The sequence below is a fragment of the Molothrus aeneus genome, chromosome 24 (genome assembly GCF_037042795.1).
Source record: "Molothrus aeneus isolate 106 chromosome 24, BPBGC_Maene_1.0, whole genome shotgun sequence".
NCBI lineage: Eukaryota > Metazoa > Chordata > Aves > Passeriformes > Icteridae > Molothrus > Molothrus aeneus.
In genome coordinates, this window is record NC_089669.1 from 1,222,141 (window position 1) to 1,247,317 (window position 25,177).

A 25,177-nucleotide genomic window follows, 5' to 3' on the forward strand; every position below is an offset into this window, starting at 1 on the left:
GGAAGGGGCTGTGTTGGCCAGGGTTCTACTCAAACACTCTGTGCCCTGGGCACTGCAGCTCTGGAAATTTCCCTTCCAAATCATGGAGGAGTCTGGCCCAGGCAGGAGCCTCTATTGACCTCCTGCCACCCTCCTAATGAGAAAAGATGATGGTTAAACTCCGGGGGGAGGAAAAGCAAACAAACCTCCTTTCCTCCATAAAAACAAACCCGCAAACCTGTAACAATTAATCTGAAAGCAGCCGGGAGAGGTCCCAGGATGGGGTTTGCATTTCCAAGGCTCTCTCTGAAGCACTCCTGCTAAGTGATGGAGCCTGAGCCTGCCCACATCGATCGTGTGGCCTTTGCCACCCCAGAGCTTCCTGTAAATGATGCAGCGTCACCTCCCATCACCAACCCCTCCCCGAGACAGCAGATGGGGCTGGGGGGAGCTGTGTCCCCCAGGACTGAAGGGAAAGTCCTTTCAGGTGGAGAAAAAAACCCATCAGTTCGGAGCATTCCTCATGAGCATTCCCTCAGTCCTCCTCCCTGGCCGAAGCAGCGCTGGTGACTCTGCTGTGGCCACCAAGGTGCCACCCTGAGCGTGGTGGAGACACAGGAAAAAGCTCTGCCCCGTGCCTGGAAAGCTCTTCCTGGGCCTGAAACCCTCCCAGCTGCTCTGGGAGCACCCAGAGTCCTTAACTCTGCTCCTGCGGGAAGTTCTGCACCTTGGTCGTTCCTAATGCATTTTCTTATTCTGTCATAAATATATTTTTTTTTGCGCCACAGGACTGAGAAGAAGAGTTTGGGGCGGTGCCCACAATTTGGGTGCCTTTTCATGGAATCACAGAGTTATAGAATGGCCTGGGTGGGAAAGGACATTGAAACTTATCCCATCCCACCCCTGCCATGGCAGGGACACCTTCCACTGCTCCAAGCCCTGTCCAGCCTGGCCTTGGGCACCGCCAGGGATGGGGCACCCTGTGCCAGGGTCTGCCCACCCTCACAGGCAAGGATTTCTTCCCAATATTCCAGATTTATTCCCAATATTCCAGATTTGTTCCCAATATTCCGTCCAAACCCCCTCTCAGTGCTTCCTCTCAGCAGCGCTGTGTGAGACACCCCGTGATTTGTGGGGTAAAGCAGCACAGAGATTTTAAATGCTAATTCTGTGGGATGCTCCTATTGGATGTGCCTGTCCTGTGAGTCCCACTCCTCCTGAGCTGCCCCTCTCTCCCCTTCCCAGGAGGTTTCACTGGATACCATCCTCTTCCATATGCACTTTGATTCCAGTGATCCTGGGAGCTTTTTGTTCTATTATTCACCACGGGTCTGTGTTGTCTGCGCTTATTATGAGCCATCAGAAGGTACCTGGGAGCCTGCAGCCTTCCCAGCCACTGCTATTGTACAAACACATCAATAAATAAGTGGTGTCTGAATTTAGCTGTGAGCTCGTAGCTGCTGGCAGAGCCCTGTCATTTTTTCAGGTCATCTGGCACTGCAGCTAAAATAGTTTTGCTGTTGCATCCTTCTCTTCAGGAGACAAGCAAAGAAGCGGCTCTTAGGTTCCTGTTCCTTTTCTATTTATCCCTCGAAGAACAAGGAGAGGACTTCAATCCCAGACAAAAGGAGGGTTGGGAGGCAGAGCAGAGGGGCAGAGCAGCAGGAGTCAGTAATGACCGAGGATGCTCCCGTCCCTGCCTCTGAACAAATCCTCCTTTGAAACAGGGAAAGCCTCTTCCCTCTGGGACCTCGTTTCCCAGGTAGAAACCAGCAGCACTTTATTATCAGCAATTGCCAGGGTGGAGACAGGAGCCCTGGGCAGCCCCTTCCCCTTTTCTGCTGCCACTCTGGGGCTCCAGCAGCACCTGCCACTGAGCTGCTCTTTCCTTTATTATAAATTAATAAAGCCATTCCTCTGTTTCCCAATTACAGTTTTGGTTTCTCTCTCACAAACACCACCAATTTTATCATTTACCAGGAGCTAATATTTAAATTAAAATATTTAAGAAATATTAAAATATTAAATATTTTAAATATTAAATAATAATTAAATTGATTGATTTAATTCATATTAAATATTAAAATATTTAAATATTTAAATATTTAAATATTTAAATTAAATGTTTAAATTACACCATATATCCTTACATTATCCAAATCATTTGTCATCAATGCACTTTCAATTAACCTTCCTCTGTATTTCCTAGTATCAAAAACAATAACCAAACACCACCAAAACACCACCAAAGTTGGGTATTTTAAAGGCTGTGCTTCCTTTGCATGAATTACAGCTGGAGAGGGGGGAAACAAAGGCAATGGAACTGAGATTTATTTATTTTATTTTTTTCCCTGATTCCCTGGGCAGAGGAGATGCTCAGCAGGAGCCACCCAGGCTTCTGGCAAGTGGAAACTTGGGATCAACAAGGAGACCCCTCAGGTGGTTGTGTTTGAAGTATATTTGTAAAGACAACGAATTAAACGCAGAAAAGCAGCCAACAGGAGGCATTTTTTCACCAAAAGGTTGGTCAAGAATTGGAAAAGACAACCTGGGGTGGAGTCCCCGTCCCCGGAGGGATTTAAAAGATGTGTGGATGTGGCACTTGAGGCCATGGCTGGGACTGGCAGGGCTGGGGAATGTTGGACCCTTTTCCAACCCCTTAATGATTCCACAATCCCATAACTGCACTTAGAATGAGCAGCATTGCAAAGGGTGTTTATTTGGAATTAAATTCTGAATTAAACATCTCATCTCATCTCAGATTCTGCTCACTTGGAGCATCCACAGGAGGGACGTGCTGCAGTGCTGGTGATGGATGGAGAGCCCCAGCCATGAGTCCAGCTCCTACATGTCCCTATGACATCCAAAAACGGAGAAATAAATTGCAATTAGCAGCCGCAGACCTGGATGGAGGAGCCAATCTTCACCCTGAATTACCAGACTTATGCTTTAATGATTTTTATCAGTGTTTGACGGTGCTGCTGTTTATTATAGTGAAACATTTTGGAGGGAGCAAGCAATGGAAAGCAATCAATGAAATCAGGTTAATGAGAACCTGACACCACCCAGGGCTCTGATGGATGGGGACAGGAATGTCCAGCTCTGTCCTCTCCTCTCTGCCCTCTCACCTTCCTGCAGCTCCTCCTTGCTCCTGGGATGTTCAACTCATTTTGGGAACTCATTTTTCCCCATTCAAACTAATGGGGAAATTTCCAGAAAAATTTTAAAAAAACCTCAGATTTTGAGGGTGGCTTGGTACCTCCACACACTGAGAGTAGGTGCCTGAAACCACACCTGGTGCATCTGATGGCACACAGGGGTTCAGCTGCACCCTGCAGACATGGGAAATTCACTCATTTACTCTTCCCAAGGGATTATCATAAAATTCCAGGATGGTTTGGGCTGGGAGGAATCTTAAAATTCCTCCGGATGCACTCCTGCCATGGGCAAGGCCCCCTTCCATTCTCTCAGCTTGCTCCAAGCCCGGTCCAGCCTGGCCTTGGACACTTCCAGGGCTGGGACAGCAATTGAAATATTGGGTTTAGAATTAAAACCCACCTATATATGTATATGGATTTTATAGATATATAATTTTTTTTTTTTAACTTGAGCAAATTCTTGCCTCTTCATAACTCTCCCTGCTGCATTTAACTGTGCTCTGCTATTTATCTCCTTCTTGCACAGCCACTTACACAGAGCAGAATCATTTCTCCAAGAGAAACAGCTGAAAAAAAACCCTTCAGAATGTCAGACTTCTGCTCTTCAGATCATACATTTTATTCCAAAAAGCCCTTGGAAATCTTAAAAAAAAAAAAAAGAAAAAAAAAAAAAAGAAAGATGCATGGCTGCTGCAGGTCTAACACACTGTTAATAAAAGTGGTCTATTAAAACAAATTGCTCACTCTGATCATCCTGCTAAAATCAATATCTTCAAATAATAAAGCAAATACCAAGTGCACACACAGCTGCAGGCAGGCAAACCATCTGCTGGAGAGATTGCTGAGGAGTTTTGTGCCTGAAACTTTTACTCTGAGGCTGCTGCTTCAAATGGAATCAGGAGATGCTCATTTGGTGCCTCCTGCGTGGGCTGGGAAAAATGTGGATTATATGATTGGCTTTTGCAAATATTAAAATGAATATTATGTGTGTTATGTTAGAAAGTGATGCTGCATTAATCCTTTTAAATAGTGTGTTTAATATAGTTTTAAGTTCTAATATTAAAATAGAAACTGAGCAGTATAAGATATTTTTCTAAGTAGCTCAAGGAATGGAGAAGGTAATCAAGAAAATCTTCACACAGAGGTAGCAACAACAAGACACCAAAATCTCAAACTAAGAGTTCTTACCTCCTTATTGGGAAGGCCCAGACTTGGAGGGACCAAAATTGGTTTACAAGATGAGGGGGGGAAGTTAACAACAACCAAAAATCTCTGGTTTAAAAAGAATGTGTGCATCATGTATTGCATGGATTAATATGCAGCAGGCTATTGCTTTTAAAGGTTAATCCTTTGTTAACAAGCCATACATCCAAGAGGAAAGCATCTGAACATTCATCATTCTTTACTTTCTTATTGTCCTAACTCTGATTGTCCAAATTCTTATTACTCTAACTTGTATTACTATTTTTATAACCATTTTATTATTATTAAACTTTTAAACAATTTTAAAACAAGCGATTGGCATTTTTCACACGGGCCATTCCCAGCTCTTTAATCCCTGCAAGCGGCAGGCTGTGATGGAAATCAAGGATTTGAGCGATTTTCCATGAAAATCTGCCCCAGAGGAACATTCTCCTGCAGCAACACCAGAGCTGGGGCAGGTCAGGAGGAATTGCCTACAAAACAAGGTGAGAAGGGGCAAACTCTGCAGCCTGCAGGGAGGGGATGCTTTTCCCAGCCACAGGAACAGGGTTTGGGTGGGAAAAAGGGAATTCTGGCACAGGATGAGCCGGGAGATGCTCACTGCAGTGACCTGGAAACAGTTGGAGCAGCAGAGGCAGGAAACCAGCCAGGCTGCCCCAGCTCCAGGGCTAAATAAAGCCCTTTGTTGTCCTGGGATGGAATCGCTCCTGGATTTGAGACGGGAAGAAGGAGGCCCCTGGAGATGCTATCTCCTCACCAGCATGGCAAAAGCACAGCTCAGAGGGCGAGAAAATCCATCAACAGCTCTGAAACTCACCCAAAAACCCCCTCAGATTGTGGGCTTGGTGCTGTGGGGGGAATGGCTCCCACTGAAGTCCTGGGAATGCCTGGTGGAGAAGAAAACAAGGATTCAGGGAGAGCTTTTAGCAGCTCCCGGTCTGCCCAGCAGCCTCCTGGGCAGGAGGGCACGGCCAGGGCTCCCCAGGACAGCCTGGTGTACAGAGGGAATTACACCACCATGAAATCCCAGCAGCATAAAACCAACGGATGACAAGTTTTAAAGGAAATCACAATAAGGGTGATGCTGTCGGGTCAGGTTGGGGGCTCTTTGCCCTTGTTTTAGGTGAATCCCACCCGTCCATCCCTCAGGAACTGAATCCCACCAGTCCATCCCTCAGGAACTGAATCCCACCAGTCCATCCCTCAGGAGCTGAATCCCATCAGTCCATCCCTCAGGAACTGCCTGCTCAGGGCAGAGTTTGTGTTCTCCTGCACAGAACCAAAGGTTCCAGGAACCAAAGGACCAGGATTTGGTGCTGCACCAAAGTAGATGGGATCCCAACAGCATTTTCCTAGGAAAAACAACCCAAACTTCACTAAATCCCATTTTGTTTGCACCTCCATGCTCTGCTCTGGCTGTCCATCATTCCCAGAAGCTGGATCTGCTCCTGCAGCATCTCCTCCTCCTCCTCCTGCAGCAGTTTTTGGGGGCTGAGTGTGCTGGGTGCGAGAGAGGAGAGTCATTTCCAGAAGGAGCTGCTGTCTGGGAATGGGGCAGCCTGCTGAGGGTTGGGATGCAGAGTTTGTGTCCTTTGGGGTTTCCCCATGGTGTGGTTTGCTCCAAGTGCCTCCGAAGTGCTGTGGAGAGTTATTGCTCACTCCATTTGAAGTGGGAAAGTCATTGAAATGCTTTGGAACCCGTGAGTGGCACTGGGGAGGTGGGTGCAAGGTGGATTTATTTGATGTGTTTGTGCACAGGAGCAGCCCCCAAGCACTGCACATCCTCTGGGCCAGCAGTGCTGCTGCCTTGGGGGGATGGTGGGGACGGGATTATTTCATCTGTCCAAAATAGCAGCTTTTAAGAGGTGAGGAAATGACTGCACCAAAACCATTGTGTGCCATCTGCCTGCTAAAATACTTATAGAAAACATGTTTCCTGGCATATAGCTTCCCAGCCATATGTCTATTGCATCATTCACAATTAAATTCAATCACCCCTAAACGCTTGGACGGAATCCCAGCCCGTGTGAGCGAGCCTTCATCGCTGTGCTGCACAAAATTTGGACACTTGATCCCCCAAATGTTGGGCTGGAATTGGCTCAGGCGTTGCTAACCTGATACAGCTGATGCTGAGTGCTGGGGGATAATTCAAGGGCATGTTCCTTATTGTGGTCTTGCAATTTCTGGCCATAAAAATGTGTTGGGGCTCCGAGAGAAAGGAAATAATTCTGCAGGATTTGCCCTCAACACGCTCGAGTCAGTTGGATCCATGAGAAAAGGTGTCTCCCGCTCATGGAATCAACAAAATAACCAAAGGAACAGCTGGATATCTGGGATATTTAGGATACACTCTGAGCTGTGTGCACAGAAACACCCAACAACAAAGCCTGGCCTGCTCTGTGTTAGGCTGGGTCAGATTTTTGTCAGCTGAGGGGGAAGGAGGGTCCCAGTGCCACCACCCCTGTGCCCAGCACGGCAATTCCTGTGCCACAGGAATGACCAGGAGGGATGGAAGCACCCCTAGATCTGCCCACAGCAATCCTCTGAGGACATCTGGTTAAAGAATAATCTTAATAAGTCACTTATTTTGTGGGTTTGTGGCTCTTGCTTGGAGGAAATGTTGGATTTCCCTGTGCTCAGCTGAGCCACTCTCCCGGAAGGAGCTCTGTGGGATGGTCTGTGCATTAATAGGAATGAAATCCCACATCTCTGACCAATTCCAGCCCAAAGCTGGTTCCACTGGAAACCAAACCCAGGAGCTTCCCCTGCGCGGTGTCTGCCAGACCCGGCCATGGCCTATTTTTAGTCCAGCTCTCTATTTCTGGGCTGCTTTTGAAAGGTGAAACAGACCCAGCAGCCAAACCTGGATGATCCTGTTGGTTTCTTTATCCAGGAGCAGCCTGGGCTGTGGAAAGTGTCCCTGTCCCCAGCAGGGTGCAGTGGAATGGTCTCTTTTATGTCTTTTATGTCCTTTCCAACCCAAGCTCCTCTGTGGATCCATCACTCTGATTTTCAGTCATGTTATTCAACCGAAATTCTCACTTCCATAGACAAAAACATATCTGTTATTTAAATAAGACTCTTGTCTCACTCTGCCTTTCACATCTCATCTCTGAATTCATTTTCTGGGCTGACATGCAATGTAAAACCTGGTTACACACTGAGTCAGGCGCTTCCCAATGTGTGCGTGTGTGTTTGAGGGAGGAAAAAGGGGAAAAAAGGGAAAATTCTTGGTGGGAGCTGCTGGAGTCAGCAGGGCTGTGCCCACACTCAGCTTTTAGACCACATTTTACCTGGATATTTTGGCCTTTCCTAGAGCTGTGTGTCTCTGTCAGTCAGTAATAGATTACTGAACGTAACAGAAATCTTTATATAGATTTTGGAGCCCTTTGCTGAGCCACAGATGTTTCCTTCCAAGAAACATTTTCCTGCCACAGAACCAGAGAAGGCTTTGAGTTGGAAGGGACATTTAAACATCATCACATCCAGCTCCTGTACTGTTCTAAAAGCAAAAGCTACTGGAATTTTGTCCTACAATAAATGTGGAAATACCATTTGAGGATTTCTTTGTAGGTAAACCATCCTGTTCTTTTTTTGTGTATGTTTTTTAATCCTTTTCTGGCTGTAGCCAAATGATGGCCATTCCTGCTCATGCCAGGGGTTTGCAATGAGTTTTTGGGTCCCTTAAAACCCAGAGCAGTTTCTGTGATTCTGTGACTGTAGAAGTGTTCAGGAGCATCCAGGAAAAGAAAAAAACATTGAGTAAGAGCTTCCTCATCCTTCTTTCCACAGCTTTCTTTCCTGTCCACCTCATTTTTCAATTTCCTGTTCCCAATGACTCCTTTAGTCACCTCATCATCCAGCTATAAAAGAAAAGATGGAATTAATACTGAACTGGAGCTGAGTTTCCCAAGTGTTCATCTCTCACTTTTTGTTATACCCCAAGGCCATAATTTGACTCCCAGGCTGGTTTGGGTTGGAAGGGTGATTCAGGATCCTCTCATTCCACCTTCCCCTGTCCCAGGCTGCTCCAAATCTCATCCAGCCTGGCCTGGAGCATTGCAGGGATGGACACCCCTGTGAGGACACAGAGCATCCCTCCCTCATCCTGCCCTTCCTGAGCTGCTCCCACGTGTGCCTGCAGGGCAGAACCAGAGCCAAGTTTGCCCCCTGGGAAATAAAGCTGCAGCCAGGGCTCCCACAAAGCATCCCCGACGAGCGCAGGGAGGTTCCTGCTCTCCCATCCTGCTCCTGCTCCAGGTTCCGTGCCAAAGCTCTTGCCTGCAGGCTTTTCCCTGCCCCAGACCTTCTCTAACCCATCTGGTCTGTGCTCCCTGTTTGACTGGAGTCAATTTAGTGGAGGTAATGGAGTCACTTCTGCTCAGGTCAGCGGTGATTTCACATCCTTGAGTTCCCTGCTTAATTTGCTGAGAAATCTCTGATTCTGAAGCCCATTTTCAGCGCTCCCCTGTTTCCCACAGTGCCAGGACCACGCTTGGGGCTCTCTGGGCTGGATCTGGGTTTCCCCACATCCCTGCTCTCCTCGGGCTGTGTTTGCTTTGCTCTGAAGGAGCTCAGCTGCAGGCTGGGCTGCAGTCCCTGCATCCAGCTGCACCAGGCTGTGTCCCTGCCCTCCTTGGACAGGAAAGCAGCAGCTCTCAGGAAAGAGTTAATCCCAGGCAGCCTTTGGGATCCTTTGCTGGGGAGAGGGCTGATCTTTTGTTTGTTTTGAAGCTGCTGGCAGGAAAGCAGGGAGGAGAAAATTACCTAAGTGATAGTGAGGTTGCCACGAACTATATAAAAACTGGGAAATCAAAGCCCAGAAACTCCACCTCGCCGTCCTGAAGCACAAGCACAACCCCTGAAGAGAAACCCACCCCAGCAGCTTTGAGTGATCTCAAAGGCTTGAACTCCAACCAAGCTGCATGAGCTCAGAGCTGCTGCGGGACTGAGCAGCCCGGGAGCTGCCCCGGAGCAGGGAAAGGCTTTGGGAATTCCCACAGCCATGAAGTGGGGGCAGCTCCTCTGCATCTTCTGCCTGCTGGAGCTGGCTGGTGAGTACTGATGTCCCCAAGCCCGGGTGGCAGCAGGGACGGGGCGTGGGGCAGCTCCTGGGAGCAGCAGCTGGGGGGAAGATGCTTCTCCAGGAGTTCGGGGTCCAGGGCCACCCCAAAACCTCAGAAAGGGACAGGAATGGGGATGGAGCTGCCCACAAACTCCCGGGTAGCACGAGGAGTGGTCCCTGCGCACAGGCAGAGTGCAGCCACAGTTCAAGCTGTCTCTCAGCCTGCTCTGGTGTAAATGAGCCACGCTTCTGTTTTGTGGTTGGAACTAAACATTTGCTGAAAATCAAATGAGTCTCCATAAATATTAAAATCTCCTATTGCAGCTCTTCAAATATTCATCATGCGAAGCGATGAATAACAGCGCCGAGATTTTCTCTAGGTGCTACTTTTTAAAGGGTTGTGTTTTAGGGAAATATTATCATTTTTGTCCCAAACCCAACGGCCATGAGGTAATAAAAAAGGACTAAAAAAGTGAAGCAGCACTCTGTGTGTTGCCTGGTGTGCTGGGACAGGAGCCAGGAGCCTGCGGGTGTCTCCTCAAATGTGATTTTTTCTTACTCACACGAATGGGAGCGAGGAGATCTATTGCAGGAATTCACTGGGTTTTGTTCTCCTGTTTCACAGAGCTCCTTTCATGTTCCCCTGGCTGCCCAGGTAAATTGCTCACCTGAGCCGCTGGCTGACCCTCCAGTCTGTGTCAATTTGAAAGGAATTGAAAAAGAATCCCAGTTTTATGTGAGAAAAATGACATTCAGGGCTGTGTGGTTGGGCTGAACCGAGCCAGGGTGTGAGACAAAGGTGTGAGGCAAAGCTTGAGCTTCAAACCTCCAGTTCCAAACCTTGAGTACAAAACAAAAGTGATGGAAAAGTGATAAAAAGCTCGGATTTTGGAGGGACAAAGCTCGTGGGCAGCAGGGGCTTTAACGCTTTGTGCAAAATGTGCCTGCACAGCCCCTGCCCGTCGCTCCTGCAGGATATTCCTGCCTGCAAGGTGGAGGAGGATGGCTCCTCCTTGGTGTAGCTGCTGGGAAAAACCATCCCTGGGGCTCTGCTGGCTCCTCAGCTCCGTGGGGAGGCCCAGAGGATCCATCCAAGGCTGTGCAGCTGCCCTGGAAATCCCAGCTCTGGCTTTGGGCTGGAGCCGCTCCTGGCAGCGCTGCTGAGGGTGGGAGCGGCTCCCAGGGCTCCTCCAGCTAAAGGCACGAGTTTTGTAGGAAAAACCCACCCTGGGACAGGGGCAGGAGCCCTGCAGGTGCGGTGTGGGGTTGTGGTGTGGGGAGGATGGGGTTTGGGTTCTGGGATCCAGCCTGGCCCAACCCCATGGGGGAAAATCCCGCGGGAAAGCCCAAATCCCTGGAACTGCTCCTTCTGCCTGGTTCTTTGGGGTTCCTCCCGGGTTCCAAGGAAGGGACTGCAGCCACCCCTGCTCTGCAGAGTGGGCTGCAGTTCCCAGACCCTCCCAAGCCCCTGGGAGGATGCTGTGAGCAGCTTGTGTTGGATGGGGATGGATAAAGCACATGGAGAGCTGTCCTGTGCTTGTCTCAGAGTGAGCATGGAACAGGGAGCCTGGGTTGTATTTGTACCTAATAAAAACACTTTATTCTTTCACTTAACCTTTCACCTTTCTTCTTTAAATGTTTTTCATTCATCTCTGCCAATCCTGATTTTTAGAAAAAATCTCTTTTCTTGCCATTTTCACACGTCCTTTCTTTCCTCCACTCCTTCTGCAACGCTTATGAAAGTTCTGAACATCAGGAAAGGAAAAAGAGACTTTAAAGCTTCCAGCTGCTCGAGTTTAACATCCTTCAGAGGCTGCTGCTCCAGCCAGGAGAAATCCCAACCCCGGGAAGGTGCTGGGCTGCCCGAGAGGCCCCAGCCCCAAGGAAAGGCTGGGAGCAGCAGCTGGGCTTTGGTGGGGCAGCTCGGGGGGCTCCCCCGGCCCCCCGGCCCCGGCCCCACACCCACATCCTGTCTGGGCCAAGGAAAAGGGGGAGGGCAGGGATTTTTATCAGATATTTCCAGAGGGAAGAGGGCTCCACCCGCTTGAATTCCTGCCACATGGCTGAGAGCTGCAAAGGCAGCGTGAGTAATGCCGGCTGGAGCGCTTGGAGGGGCTGGGGGGGAGCCGGGGCTGGCTCCGGCCCCAGGGCTCTGCATCCCTGCCCAGAGCTCCTCTCCTGCATCCCACAGCTCCAGAGCTCCTCTCCTGCATCCCACAGCTCCATTTACCCTCCTCTCCTGCATCCCACAGCTCCAGAGCTCCCCACCTGCATCCCATAGCTCCAGAGCTCCTCTCCTGCATCCCACAGCTCCATTTACCCTCCTCTCCTGCATCCCACAGCTCCAGAGCTCCTCTCCTGCATCCCACAGCTCCATTTACCCTCCTCTCCTGCATCCCAGAGCTCCAGAGCTCCCCACCTGCATCCCAGAGCTCCAGAGCTCCTCTCCTGCATCCCACAGCTCCAGAGCTCCCCTCCCATATCTCCCAGCCCAGAGCTCCTCTCCTGCATCCCACAGCTCCATTTACCCTCCTCTCCTGCCTCCCATGGTCCCTTTACCCTCCTGTTCTTCATCCCATGGTCCCTTTACGCTCCTGTTCTTCATCCCACGGTTCCTCACCCTCCTCTGCAGCCCTGGACCAGCAGTGCCCTTGTGCCAGCTCAGGGCATCCCATCCCAGAGCTGGGGAACAACCTCTGTTTATTCCAATGAACCCTGTTGGAGGCAGAGCTGGGGAACAACCTCTGTTTATTCCAATGAACTCTGCTGGAGGCAGAGCTGGGGAACAACCTCTGTTTATTCCAATGAACTCTGCTGGAGGCAGAGCTGGGGAGCTCCCCTGGCCCAGGGCTCTGGGTGTGCCCGAGGAGCCCAAGGCTGAGCAGGGGCTTTGCCAGAGGTGAACCAGGAGATCTGAGGCAGGATCAGCTCAGGGGGTGCAGATCCTGCCCAGAGATTCCCAGTGGGATTCAGGTCCCTCAGTTCTCTTTGCTGTGGGTCAGGATTGGGATCCAGTGATGGAAACTTCCCTCCTCTTTCCTGAACCTTTGCCACTGCAGAGTTTTTTTGTGGCCCTGGCTTAGTGCTCAGGGATGAGTCTTGGAGCAAGTTTAACATTTGTATTGTTGCCTTTTCTTTATTCAATAGAAGATCCTTCCTGAGCCCCATTATTAAAATATCTTTAAAAAATCATTTACTTTTTAAACCCTGGGTGGGTGAACACAATGGGTGCTGGGAAGTGCAATTTTCTTTCCCATCTCTGCATGGTTTTGCTCCTGCACGTGCTTGCATTGCCAGGTGAAGATTTCTCCCAGGTTAATAAATAGCTTGGCTTAAACTCTAAACCCTCAATCCTAACCAACTGACAAAGTTTAATAAAGCCATTAAAAATGCATGGTGCAATAAATAACCCTCTTTAGCTGAGCACCACGTGGATTATCCAGCCCACATCTGGATCATTATTTATCTCATGAGCCCAAAGATTTCATAAAAACCCCTGACCCATGTTTTGTGGAAAAGCTCCTGCACATGCTCCAAGAAAGGCAAGAAAAAGAAATCCGAAGTGACAGCTCCTCTCCCAAACCACACTGAGCAGCAGCCAGGCCTCCAGTCCAATATTCAGTGCTGAAAAGGCTTTGATGAGGAATACCTGGGGTGCTCTGCAAACATCTGGAGGGGTCAGAGGTGTTTGGGTGGCTCTGGCACTCGAGGAGGTCACGGCAGGGCTGCGTTGTTCTGGGGATGTGGGAATTCCAGCTGAGCCTAGCTGTGCCTAAAGCCTGGCCCTTCCTAAAGCCTGGCCCTGCCTAAAGCCTGGCCCTGCGTAAAGCCTGGCCCTGCCCAAAGCCTGGCCCTTCCTAAAGCCTGGCCCTGCCCAAAGCCTGGCCCTGCCCAAAGCCTGGCCCTTCCTAAAGCCTGGCCCTTCCTAAAGCCTGGCCCTGCCCAAAGCCTGGCCCTTCCTAAAGCCTGGCCCTTCCTAAAGCCTGGCCCTGCCCAAAGCCTGGCCCTGCCTAAAGCCTGGCCCTTCCTAAAGCCTGGCCCTTCCTAAAGCCTGGCCCTTCCTAAAGCCTGGCCCTGCCTAAAGCCTGGCCCTGCGTAAAGCCTGGCCCTGCCCAAAGCCTGGCCCTTCCTAAAGCCTGGCCCTGCCCAAAGCCTGGCCCTTCCTAAAGCCTGGCCCTTCCTAAAGCCTGGCCCTGCCCAAAGCCTGGCCCTGCCTAAAGCCTGGCCCTGCCCAAAGCCTGGCCCTTCCTAAAGCCTGGCCCTGCCCAAAGCCTGGCCCTGCCTAAAGCCTGGCCCTTCCTAAAGCCTGGCCCTTCCTAAAGCCTGGCCCTTCCTAAAGCCTGGCCCTGCCCAAAGCCTGGCCCTGCCTAAAGCCTGGCCCTGCCCAAAGCCTGGCCCTTCCTAAAGCCTGGCCCTGCCCAAAGCCTGGCCCTTCCTAAAGCCTGGCCCTTCCTAAAGCCTGGCCCTTCCTAAAGCCTGGCCCTGCCCAAAGCCTGGCCCTGCCTAAAGCCTGGCCCTGCCCAAAGCCTGGCCCTTCCTAAAGCCTGGCCCTGCCTAAAGCCTGGCCCTTCCTAAAGCCTGGCCCTGCCCAAAGCCTGGCCCTGCCTCTGGGCTGTTCCTTGCTCTGGGCACCAGTCCTGCCTCCTGCTTTTCATTTGCTAAAAGTCAGCAGGAAAACTCAGTGACTTAACCAGCTGGAACTGAGCTGCCTTGGAGATGGAGGAACTTCTCCCCCTGAGCTGAAAGCTGTGCCAGAACCCAAACTGCAGCTCCAGACACCTGCACTGAGCCTCAGCAGGGCCCCCAGAGCAGCTGCAGCCCAGGAGGGGTGGGAGGGATGGGATGGGATGGGATGGGATGGGATGGGATGGATAGGATGGATAGGATGGATAGGATGGATAGTATGGATAGAATGGGATGGACAGGATGGATAGAATGGGTCAGGATGGGGAGGATAGGATGGATAGGACAGGATGGATAGGACAGGATGGATAGGATGGATCAGGATAGGATAGGATAGGATGGATAGGATGGGTCAGGATAGGATGGATAGGATGGGTCAGGATAGGATAGGATGGATAGCATGGGCAGCACCAGTGTGGGCAGCCCCACAGGACCAGTCTGAGCCCCCCATTTCCCCTCTGGCCCAGCCTCCCCCAGCAGGACCAGCAGAGCAGCTCTGCCCCTGCCACCCACAGCCAAAACCAACCCTGGTGCTTTGCTCCTCCCAAGCCCATCCAGGCTCTGTGGAGCTGACCCAGCCAAGAGCAGCCCCTGCCAGGCCCATGCCCAGCTCCCAGTGCCCAGGGATGTTCCCTGGCAGCAGATCCTGCCCAGGACCTGCCAGAGCTGCTCCATCTCTCAGGGTGGTTTGGGAGGATGAGGTAACTTTTCTTGGAGCTGGGGCTCCCCTGGGCACAGCTACAAATGAAACAACACATTCTGTATGATTTTCTCTTTAGTGCCTGGATGAGAATTTTAAACAGCAAGAGCCCTGGGGTAGAGACTGGAGCTGTTTGCTAAAAGTGGGAATAGATCCTAGGGAGAGAAGCTGAGGAATGGGGAGAAATGCATTTTCATTGACTCACACAGCTCATTTCAGAAGGAAAAGCTGGAAGTGTCATCTCTGTAAGGCAGCAGGAAGCAATATATAAACTTTAGGTTAGAACAGCAAGCCACTCTCCAAACATTCTGCTTTACCTCCAAAGATGTTTCTGCTCATGAGTCAGGGCTGATCCCAAGCCAGTGGGAATGTTTCTATTTACTTTGAGACTGTGCCTGCAACTGTAAATCCAACTTATCTATCCTGAGGCACACCAGTGATCTCTTCCAAGGCTTGATTCTTCCCTCCCAGGATTATAAACCCAAACTGCTCTGAAATCCAGAGCTTTGTGCATCCACCAACGAGCTGGGGCTGGGCTGGGGTGAGGGTGGAGCTTCTCCTCCTCCTCTGAGAGCCCTGGAGCCCCTCGAGGGCTGCACCAGGCTCTGCTGCTCCCCGGGATGAAAAGTTTCCCCCCTGAGCCTCTCCCAGATGTGTCCCAAGGGCTTTTCTTGGGGCAAGAAAAAGCGAATTTGGGAGAGCAGCTGAACCTTTCCTGCTCCCCCCCAGGGGCTCAGCAGCCCCTGAGAGCTTCTCTTCCCCCAGGCTGCACTGCTGGGAGCACCACGGCCACCCCCAGCCCGACAGGAGGGGACAGCAGCAGAGGGACAGCAGGGGACAGCGCTGCCACCGCTGCCAGCACGGCCACAGGGGACGCCAGCAGCACCCAGCCAACCTCTGGTAACCTCTGCCTGCGCTCCCTCTGTCATTCCCGGCAGCCTCTGTGGTCATAATCAGATTTATTGAGTGCCCGTGCTCATTAAGGCGTGGTCTGTGCTCTCGGCAAAGGAGGCTGAGCGTGGTCACAAGGTTCAATTCCATCCAGAAATCCCATCTGGGGACACCCACCCAGGCAGCTGAGCCCCATCCTGGTCAGAGCAAAGGGCTCAGGGATGTGGATCTCTCCTCACACACTGGGAGAGCCACCTGCAGGAGTCCCTTCGGGAGGAGAGGACAAGGGGGAATGGCTCTAAGTGGGAGGAGGGAGCTTTAAATCAGATTTTGGGCAGGAATTGTTCCCTGTGAGGGTGAGGGGTCCTGGCACAGGTGCCAGAGCAGCTGGGGCTGCCCCTGGATCCCTGGCAGTGCCCAAGGCCAGGCTGGATGGGGCTGGGAGCACCTGGGACAGTGGGAGGGGTCCCTGCCACGGCAGGGGGGACACTGGGTGGGCTTTGAGGTCCCCTCAACCCAAACCAGTCTGGGGTTCCAAGAAGGGAGGCCCAGCTCAGGCTCTGGAGGGCTCAGGAGGGATGGGAGGATGCAAGGAGCCTTTCCCTGGTGCTGTTTGGGATCAGAGCCTCCTCTGGAAGCCTCGGGGCCGGGGAGGAGCTGGGGGTGATGCTGGGGGGTGGCTGGTGTCACCCAGAAATGAGCCCACTGTCCCCCCCCCCCAGCTGTGGGTGTGCGTAATGAGGCAGAATTAGCAGAACCAGGGCTAATGAGCATTCCCTAGAGAGCCAAAGGCTCCCGGTGCTGCTGCTGGCTCTCACAGATCAATGTTGTGCCACACACCGAGCTCACAGGGCTCCTCCTGAGCCCTTCTCTCTGCATTTCCTCCAAGCTGCAGCCACAGCCAGCTCCGGGGCCACCGGGACATCACCAGAGCTCCTTGGGCAGCTGAACACGAGCCCCCAGCCCAGCCCGGGCCCCACATCCCTGCCAGGCTCCTCCCCGGGGCCCCAGGGCAGCGCGGGGGTCCCCACGAGCCGGAGCGCCCCGACCCAGCCCGGGCACAGGGCACAAAGCCCGGGCAGCCCCAGCCCTGCGGCCGCCTCGGAGCCCGGCCCCGCTGCCAGCAGCGCCCTGCCCACGGCCGGGGCCACCGCCCAGGTGAGGACAGGGCTGCGGGGAGGCCGGGCTGGGGGCTGGCACCCGCCGGGCTCTGACGCCCCTGCGCTCTCCTTCCAGCCTGGCATCAGCTGCCGCAGCGCCGGGGACCAGGCTGACCCCGCCGGGGCCGTCTGCCTGCAGCTCAACGAGTCCAGCACCTGCGTGAGTGTCCCTGGGGTGACCCACAGCCCCCACGGGGGCGCTTTGGGGTGGGGGCTCCAGCAACCACCCTGGCCTGGGGCAGGAGGGGCTGCTCTCAGCCCCAAAGGGCTCCAGGGGAAGCGCGACCTCGCAGCTGCACAAATTCTCCCTTTTCCTCTGCGCTCTGGGGTCAGCTCGGCTTCTAAAGCATCTCCCACCGTGTCCAACAGGAAGCTGCCTTTGTTCTTCTTCTTCCTCTTCCCTGTTGGAAACAAAAGTGCCTTTTTTTGTCTTGCCAAGTGCCCTAGGAAAGAAAACAGGGCATTGCAAGGAGCCGCTCAGTGTCCCCAGCAGCTCCCAAGGGAACCCCAGGCTCTCTGTGACCGTCCTTGGCCTTGAGCACCAAAAATGGGGAATTTGTAACAGCACAGGGGCGTCTGCTGGGCTGGGGGGAAAGACCTCTCCCACTGGATATTCACTGGTGCAAAGAAATTAACGTCACTATGATTGGCAAAAGTTTTACAGAAATTTAATAAGGCACATATACACATCTACTCGTGCACATAGTCAAGCTTACAAAGATTTTCATGTATTTTTTCTAATCTGTTCCCATGCTGACAGCCCTGTCTTCTTCCTTGCTATGGATACACTGGAAAATCACCAATTGTTATTTCTTTTATTAAGTCAGCTTTGCTGCAGGCCAGCTGCCCAGCCCCTCCAATGCAGGGCTGTCCCTCAGCAGAGCCCTCCCCAGCCCCAGGTGGGAGCAGGCAGCTCCTGGTGATTTATTAAAAATAAATATTGATCTAGTACCGATATCCAATTGGTCTAGTACCGATATCCAACTGTGATGGACAAAAACTCTCTGACAGTTTAAAGTTAGAAAGTGTTTGTTTATTGTGGGATAGCTCCCAAATACACAGCACAATTTACAGGTGATTACAGAGTCCTTTTATCTATACGAGTATGGAATACCCAAAATGCAAATACATTGTGATGATTTTGGTACATACCATTCCCAATATGGAGACTGATCTGGTACCAATATCCAAAAACTCTCTGACAGTTTGAAGTTAGCAAGTGGATGTTTATTGTGGGATAGCTCCCAGATACACACAGTGATTTACAGGCGATTACAGAGTCCTTTTATCTCTCCAAGTATTGAATACCCAAAATACAAATCCATATTCATAACTCTGGCACATCCCATTCCCCACTTCCCATGGTAATTAGCTCAAAAGCCATTAAGCATGCACAGTTTGTTCCTTGAAATGGGTCAGTGGTCCCTTTCATGGGGAGGGGTCCCAAAATGAGGAAGTAAATGAATTCTTCCTCATTCTGACCTTTCTATCTTTTCAATGCAAATCTGACAAATGAACCCTTGGTAGAACTCCCATTCCCCATCTTCAGTTGGTTTCAGAACAGAGGAGCCCTGCAATTGTCTTATGTTCCTAAAAGCCATTTATCAGTTTCTATATTCTTCATTATAAACCCAGCTAACCAAACATTGCGTTGACAAGCAATCAATTATTAGTAAACTACTTACTCTTAACTTCATCAAGGCCTACCCATTTATTTTAATTAACTCAAATCAAGCTTATCTCTAACTAAAATCTTAGCTCCTTTAAAATCTCTAAATCCCTTCAAGTTCCTGTCTCACTGGCAGGACCTGGGAGCCAGAGGAGAGCAGTCCTGGCAGGACCTGTGTCCCTCTCTCCCCCTGGCCTTTCCCGAGGCAAATGAGCAATCAGCTGGCACCGGGAGCTGCTAATTGCAAAGGGAAACTCTGACACTCCGATGAGTTCTTTCCACAGCACAGAAAGGAAAATACACACTTGGGTCTCTTGTTCCATCTTGGCCTTCCTCCCCCCCGAGCCAAGCTCTATAGAAACAGCTGAAAATGATTTGTTTGTTGTTCTCCCGTGGAGGAGTTGCTGGATTTCCACTTTCAGAGGATGGAGGGACCTGGGGATGGTCCTGGGGCAGCTCTGGGAGAGGAGGAGGGCACAGAGCAGGACAGGACAGGACAGGACAGGACAGGACAGGACAGGGGCTCTCCCTTCCACAGCCCAGGGCAGGGCTCAGTGGAGCTGTCTCTGTCTCTGGGGTGGGCACAGGGGGGCTGAGCAGGGTTTGGCAAAGCTGGGCTCTGTCTGTGAGCTTGGCTGCGTCTGAAAATATCCCCAAGGAGAAATCTCATCCTGTCTGATCCAGAAACCAGCCCACAAAGGCTGCAGCTCCTCACTCCTCTTCCTCTTCCCCCTCCAGAGTCAGTGCAGCTCTAAAATGTGAGAAATGTGGTTTTTTACCTTGCCTTTGATCAGCAACCTAGCAAAAACATTGAAGACATTTCCTAAACAGGAAGGCTCAATGCTTCTTTGTTATTTCCCTCCTTTCCCAGCCCCTGCCTGGGACTCTGAAACAATAGAGCTCTTCAGTTGTTCCAGCCCAAAAACTGGGGAGACTTGCCATGCGATTCAGAGCCTAAATTTAGCTTTGTTTAAATGCCATTTTCAGGAGCTGCTAGTAATAACTCCATTTAATTTATTCTCATTAAGTTAAGACATGAGAAATGAGCACCTCCAGCCCCAAGGTGTTGGGGCTCTGGGCAGTGCTGGGGTGGGAGGGGAGGGTCTGGCACCCAGAGCAGCTTTGCAGGGCACCAAAATTCAAATGGGAAAGCACAACACCTCCACCAGCCTGGCCGAGGCAGAGAATTGCTCAGTTTGCTTGGATTAATGGCTGCTCTTTCTGAAAATTTGTCAGGAACGCTTTTTGGAGAGGAAGGGGTTGGATTTATGGCAAGCACTGTGTGAAAATAGAACCCACAGCGCGGAGTCCCCCTGCAAGATCCAACTCACTCCATCCAGCCTGGACAGAGACTGTTTGCTCCTCATCCTCAAAGGAGAGAAAGGTCAGTGAGGGCATTCCCTGCCTGGGATCCCCAGATCGTGGTGTGGGCACTGGGACCGGGGCTCCTTGTGGGGCAGGGCTGGGAGGGGAGGAGAAACCTCTCTGCAATTCTGCTCCTTCTGCTGGGGCCCTGCTGCACCCCTGGAGCTGTGGAACTGCCCCCAGGAGCATCCCCTGCGCCCAGCCAGGCTCCTTGGCGTGCCCTGAGCTGCAGAGTGCGGGATTCGTGTCTGGAATGTGTGCGTAAGGTGTGTGATGAACATTCAGTGTGTGTAACGTGTGGGATGAACATGTTTAATGCGTGTAACGTGTGTGATGATCATATCTAATGTGTGTAATGTGTGATGAACATGTTTAATGCGTGTAACGTGTGTGATGATCATATCTAATGTGTGTAATGTGTGAGGTGAACATTTAATGTGTGTAATGTGTGTGATGAACATGTTTAATGTGTGTAACGTGTGTGATGATCATATCTAATGTGTGTAACGTGTGGGATGAACATGTTTAATGTGTGTAACGTGTGTGATGATCATATCTAATGTGTGTAACGTGTGGGATGAACATGTTTAATGCGGGTAACGTGTGTGATGATCATATCTAATGTGTGTAATGTGTGGGATGAACATTTAATGTGTGTAACGTGTGTGATTAACATATTCAATGTGTGTAATGTGTGTGATGAACATATCTAATGTATGTAACATGTGTGATGAACATATTTAATGTATGTAATGTGTGTGATGATCATATCTAATGTGTGTAAAGTATGTGATTAACATTTAATGTGTGTAACGTGTGATTAACATATTTAATGTTAATGTAATGTGTGTGATGAACATATCTAATGTGTGTAACATTTGTGATGAACATTTAATGTGTGTAACATGTGGGATGTGCTCTCCTGTTTTAAATCTCACAGATCCTGACAAACTTCTGAACACGCTCCCAAAGTCCCACTGGGAAAAGGTAAATCCCTGAAGCAAATTTGGCTGCAAAAAGTGCCCGGCCAGGCGGATGAGAGCTGTAGCTGGTCAGCTGAGGCTGGGGACATGCTGAGACTGGGACCTGCCTCCAGGCTGGAGGTGCCTGAGGAGTGCAGAGATCCCTGCAGGTGTCCAAGGCCAGGCCGGACAGGGTTGGAGCCCCCTGGGGCAGTGGAAGGTGTCCCTGCCCATGGCAGAGGTGGCACTGGATGATTTTTAAGGTCCAAACCAGCCTGGGATTGATTCTGTGGTTGGAGCCAACCACCAGGGATGCAGCACAAGGAGAAGCCGTGCCATGGCTCTGTGAATGCTGAAGTGTTCCCCAGCAGAGGTCAGACCCAGCAGTAACTCTCAGGATGCAATTGGCACTCAGCTTCCCCAAAGCCCAGGCTGGCATTCATGAATTCCTCCTCCAGCCCTCCCCTGAGGCTGCCACTGGCTGGGGCTGAGCCCCAGGTGTGTCCCAGAGTACGAACAGCAGAGCTGAGAGATCTCAGCCAGGTGCTCCAAACCCCGGGTGTGCTCCAGAGGCCAAAATTCCCTGTGCCACAGGAGACCCAGGCTGGAAGGAGCCTTTGAGGGCTGGGGCAGGGCTGGGGCAGGGCTGGGGCAGCAGAGCTCCCCAAGGGGGTGACAGCAGCATTGTTTGAAGCCTGAGCAGCAGATGCAAACGTTTCCTGTTTGTCCCACTCGCGGCTCCCTTTGGTGTTGTTTTTTTTTTTTGGTTTTTTTTTTTTTTCCAGTTTGGAATAGAATCCCTGAAGAAGCAGAGCCCGAGGGGCCGGCGGGACTCTCCGCAGAGGACGCTGATCGCCCTGGTGACCTCGGGGCTGCTGCTGGCGCTGCTGGGGCTGGCCGGGTGTCTCCTGATGCGGCGGCGCAGCTGGAGCCCCGCGGGACAGAGGCTGGTCAGTGCTTACAGGTGGCACAGCCGCGGCTAGAGGGGAGCCCGGGGGGCACCCGGGGCCATCCCCGCCCCTGTGGCTCTGTGCTCACCCCCCCAGCGTCCCCAGCCTGGGCAGGGCAGGGGCGTTGCACAGAGGGAGGGGGAAGCTCCGTCCTCTCCCCAGATCAGCTCCCGCAGCAGCAGCGCTGCCCCTTTGCCACACTCCCAACAGGTCTAACGCTTCTTTTTGCTCAGCAGTCAGAGCTCATCCAGCAAGACCCCTCCAGAGCCCCCGAAACCTCACGAGTCTGTCATTACCAGTGCTGCCCCCAAATTCCCGTTCCTTGTGTCAGTCCCGTGTCTGTACCCGTGCTGTAATAAAGGCAATGTCTCCCCACCAGCCACGGTAATAAAACATATCAAGAAAGAAAGAGGCAGAAATTTCCTATTTCCATTCTCCCCTTCCCAGGCAGGCTGGCCCTGAGGACTCCTCCCTCCCTTCCAGTGATTTTTGGGGACGTGACCCTGTGTAAAGTGAGGCTGGGCCACGATTTCCCCACCCCTGCCCAGCGTGAGCAGCTGTGTGCTGGGAGGCCATGGGGGCATTTCCTGGCCAGGAAGGATTTCCCCAGAGCACAGAGCTGGGAAATGCTGTGTCAGAGGCAGGGACACTGCCTGGTGTCCCTGGGGCTGGCAGCAGTGGCACTGTGTGCCACAGGAGCCCCTGGCAGCGCCAAGCTCCAGGTGAGGAGTGTCCAGCCCACCCATGGAAAGGAGACTGAGTGCAGTCCAGCCAGGAGAGTGCTGGGTGCTGCTGAGGGAATTCCAGCTGGGAATTGCCAATTCCGGGGCTGCACAACGCCTGGGGAACCCTCTTGAGGCCCTGGCTCCTCCAGAGGCACCTGCTCCTCACAGCAACAGCAGCACCCAGCCCTGCAGAGCTGCACTTCTGCCACAGCTGGCAGCGAGCTCTGCACTTCAAAGGAAGGGGGAGGCAAGGAAAAGAGACCATTTCCATCGTTTCCATGGTGTTTTTTCCTTGGCCAGCAGAGGTTCTGTCCCAAGGCGAGGGTGGCTCCAAAACCTGGTTTAGGAGAAAACAGCAAAACCCGGCAAAAAGCTTCTCTTGCAGGTTCCCTGCAGGAAAAACTGCACTTCCAAAAACTACACTTCCAAAAACTACACTTCCAAAAACTGCACTTCCAAAAACTGCACTTCCTGGGTGTTTTTCTTGCTCCACATTGGTTCAGGCCCTCTTCTCCCCTTCTTGCCAGCAGTGCCCTGACCTGTGTCTGTCTGTCCCTCCTGCCCGGGCACCGTGGGCAGCCCCTGCCCAGCCCAGCATCCCCTTCCCTGTCTCACCGTGTCCCTTGTGTCCCCAGGCTGAGGACCCCTATGACACGGAGAACGGCAGCCAGGGGAACACCATGCTGATGTCGCCCTCCCAGGAGCCGGCCGAGCTGCAGGAGAAGCCAAACCTGCCCAAGGTGAACGGGGGCACCCAGGAGAAGGGGCCGGGCCACGCGTCCTCCCAGAACGGGCACTCGGGGCGGCAGCACCGCCCCGCCGACACCGAGATGTGACCGCGCCCGGAGCCCCGGGGCACGCAGGAGATCCCTGCGCACGCACCGGGCACCGCAGACCTTCTGCAGCATCATCATCGTCCCCGTGAAGGACTCCAAAATCAGCCTAAAGCACACGGAGAGACAGAGCTGCCAAAGAGCGGCTCCTCCTCCTCCTTCTCCTCCTCCTCCTCCTCCCGCTGACCACACAGGACATTTTTTGCAGCTGTTCTCTGCTTTTGTTGTCAGAAGAACATCAGGACAAACGCCAGTGGCCTTTGTCCTCCCCAGCTTTCAGGCAGAGGCAGAGTTTGGCTCCAGGCAGCCCAGATTTCTGGTAGCAATATGTTAAGGCTGACCAAAGTAGTTAAATTGGGATTGCAGCGACAAAAGCCTCTCAGGTTTCAGATAGTTTTGGTTAACAGAGTTGTTTATAATCTCATCTTTATGTTTAAGTGCAGGATTTCTTCCTCTCCTGAGACCATCAGGTATTTAACCCCTCCCTGTCTTTAGGGCTCCTCTACTATTTCCTACCCCAGCAGAATTTGCTGAAGCTGTGTGTAAAACTTTCCACATGGAATTGAAGGCTGAAATGTCAACTTCTTTCTCTTTGGATCCTACCAGGACTGTGTCCTGAAGGTTCTTTAAGAGGAAAAAACCTTTCCCAGCCTCCTCCTGACAGGGGCTGGGGGCTGTGACAGGCAGAGCCAGCAAATTCATCCCCTGAGTGAGATGGAGAACGCTGGGTAGGGCTGGGGGGCTCTGTGGGCACCTGGGGCAGGAATTTGGGCTGGAGAGGTGCCAAAGGGCCCCCAGAGGGGTGAGGGGGAGGCAAAGCCCAGCTCTGCAGAGGGCAGAGCTCCTCTGTCTGCCCCAGAGCAGGGTTTCCCTGTGGGAAATACCAAAGCAGGAGCAGGAGCAGGTCCGGGCCTGGCCCCTCTCTGTGCTGACCCTGCTCCCGAGGGCAGCGCTGCTGGAACCACATCGAGCTCCTGGCGCCCCAGCGGGACCCTGGGCAGGTTTGTTCCCCATCCCAAGCACATTTTTAGGGAGCCAAATCTCTGATTGTGCCAGCCCAGGAGGGGTGGTGGTTCAACACGAGCACCAGCAGCGACCTCCACACCCCAAATCAGCCCAAAAATGGCCCTTGGAGCTGATCTACCCTCTCATGAGTGAATTCGTCCCAGCCTTCTCTCAGTGCTGAACACCTGAGGGAAGGGGTTTGTTTTCTGGTACAGTGCTCAAAGCAATGACAGCAGCATCCATCACCACCTGGGGCTGTGGTTTTTTTTTTTTTGTGGGTGCAAGAGTCGCTTAAACACAATTAAAATATTCCAGGCTGTTTGCTTTGGTGTGAATTGCTTCTCCCAGATCTCATTGTAAATAATCCCGGTTGAAAAAGAAAAATAATTAAGTACTAAAAGCCGGCTTCTCTGTCGTGTCCTTGGAGCAGCAGCGCGCTGATCCCCGCGGGATGCGCGGCTCCGGCTGCTGCCAGCAGGGTGGGAGGACAACGCCTCTCAGAGAGGTTCTTTCCCCGCAGAAATCCCATGACTAAAGGCTCTGGCTTGCTCTGAGCACATTCCTCTCCCCGAAAAACGTCTGCAGGATGAGTGACGTGCAGCAGGCTGTTACACCGCCTTTGTTTGATTTGGATTTTTTTGGTTTTTTTTTTTATGTTTAAAACACCCGGTTAATTCCTGGGAAAATAAAAGGGACTCCAGAGTGACGTGCAGGGCTGGGGATTGACCTGGCAGCAGGGAGGCTGCACCACGGGAGGGGCAGGAATTTCAACATGGAAAGGGTGGCCAGGCCTTGGCAGGGGCTGCCCAGGGGGGTTCGGGGTCCCCAT

At 52.1% G+C, this 25,177-nt stretch overlaps 1 protein-coding gene across 2 annotated transcripts; it reads left to right on the plus strand.

Annotated features, from left to right (window-relative positions):
- The first annotated feature begins 9,189 nt into the window (after positions 1-9,189).
- On the plus strand, positions 9,190-24,597 carry CD34 (CD34 molecule). Of its 2 annotated transcripts, none has more exons than XM_066565226.1 (8): positions 9,190-9,394; positions 15,554-15,688; positions 16,569-16,837; positions 16,916-16,999; positions 19,745-19,892; positions 20,814-20,860; positions 21,621-21,785; positions 23,146-24,597. In XM_066565226.1, exons 1-8 carry the CDS (start codon positions 9,346-9,348, stop codon positions 23,344-23,346), a joined length of 1,098 nt encoding a protein of 365 aa, XP_066421323.1. In that variant the 5' UTR covers positions 9,190-9,345; the 3' UTR covers positions 23,347-24,597. The 2 variants fall into 2 exon arrangements, with proteins under 2 accessions (XP_066421323.1, XP_066421324.1); XM_066565227.1 differs by lacking the exon at positions 23,146-24,597 and adding an exon at positions 22,019-22,526.
- Positions 24,598-25,177: the final 580 nt, after the last annotated feature.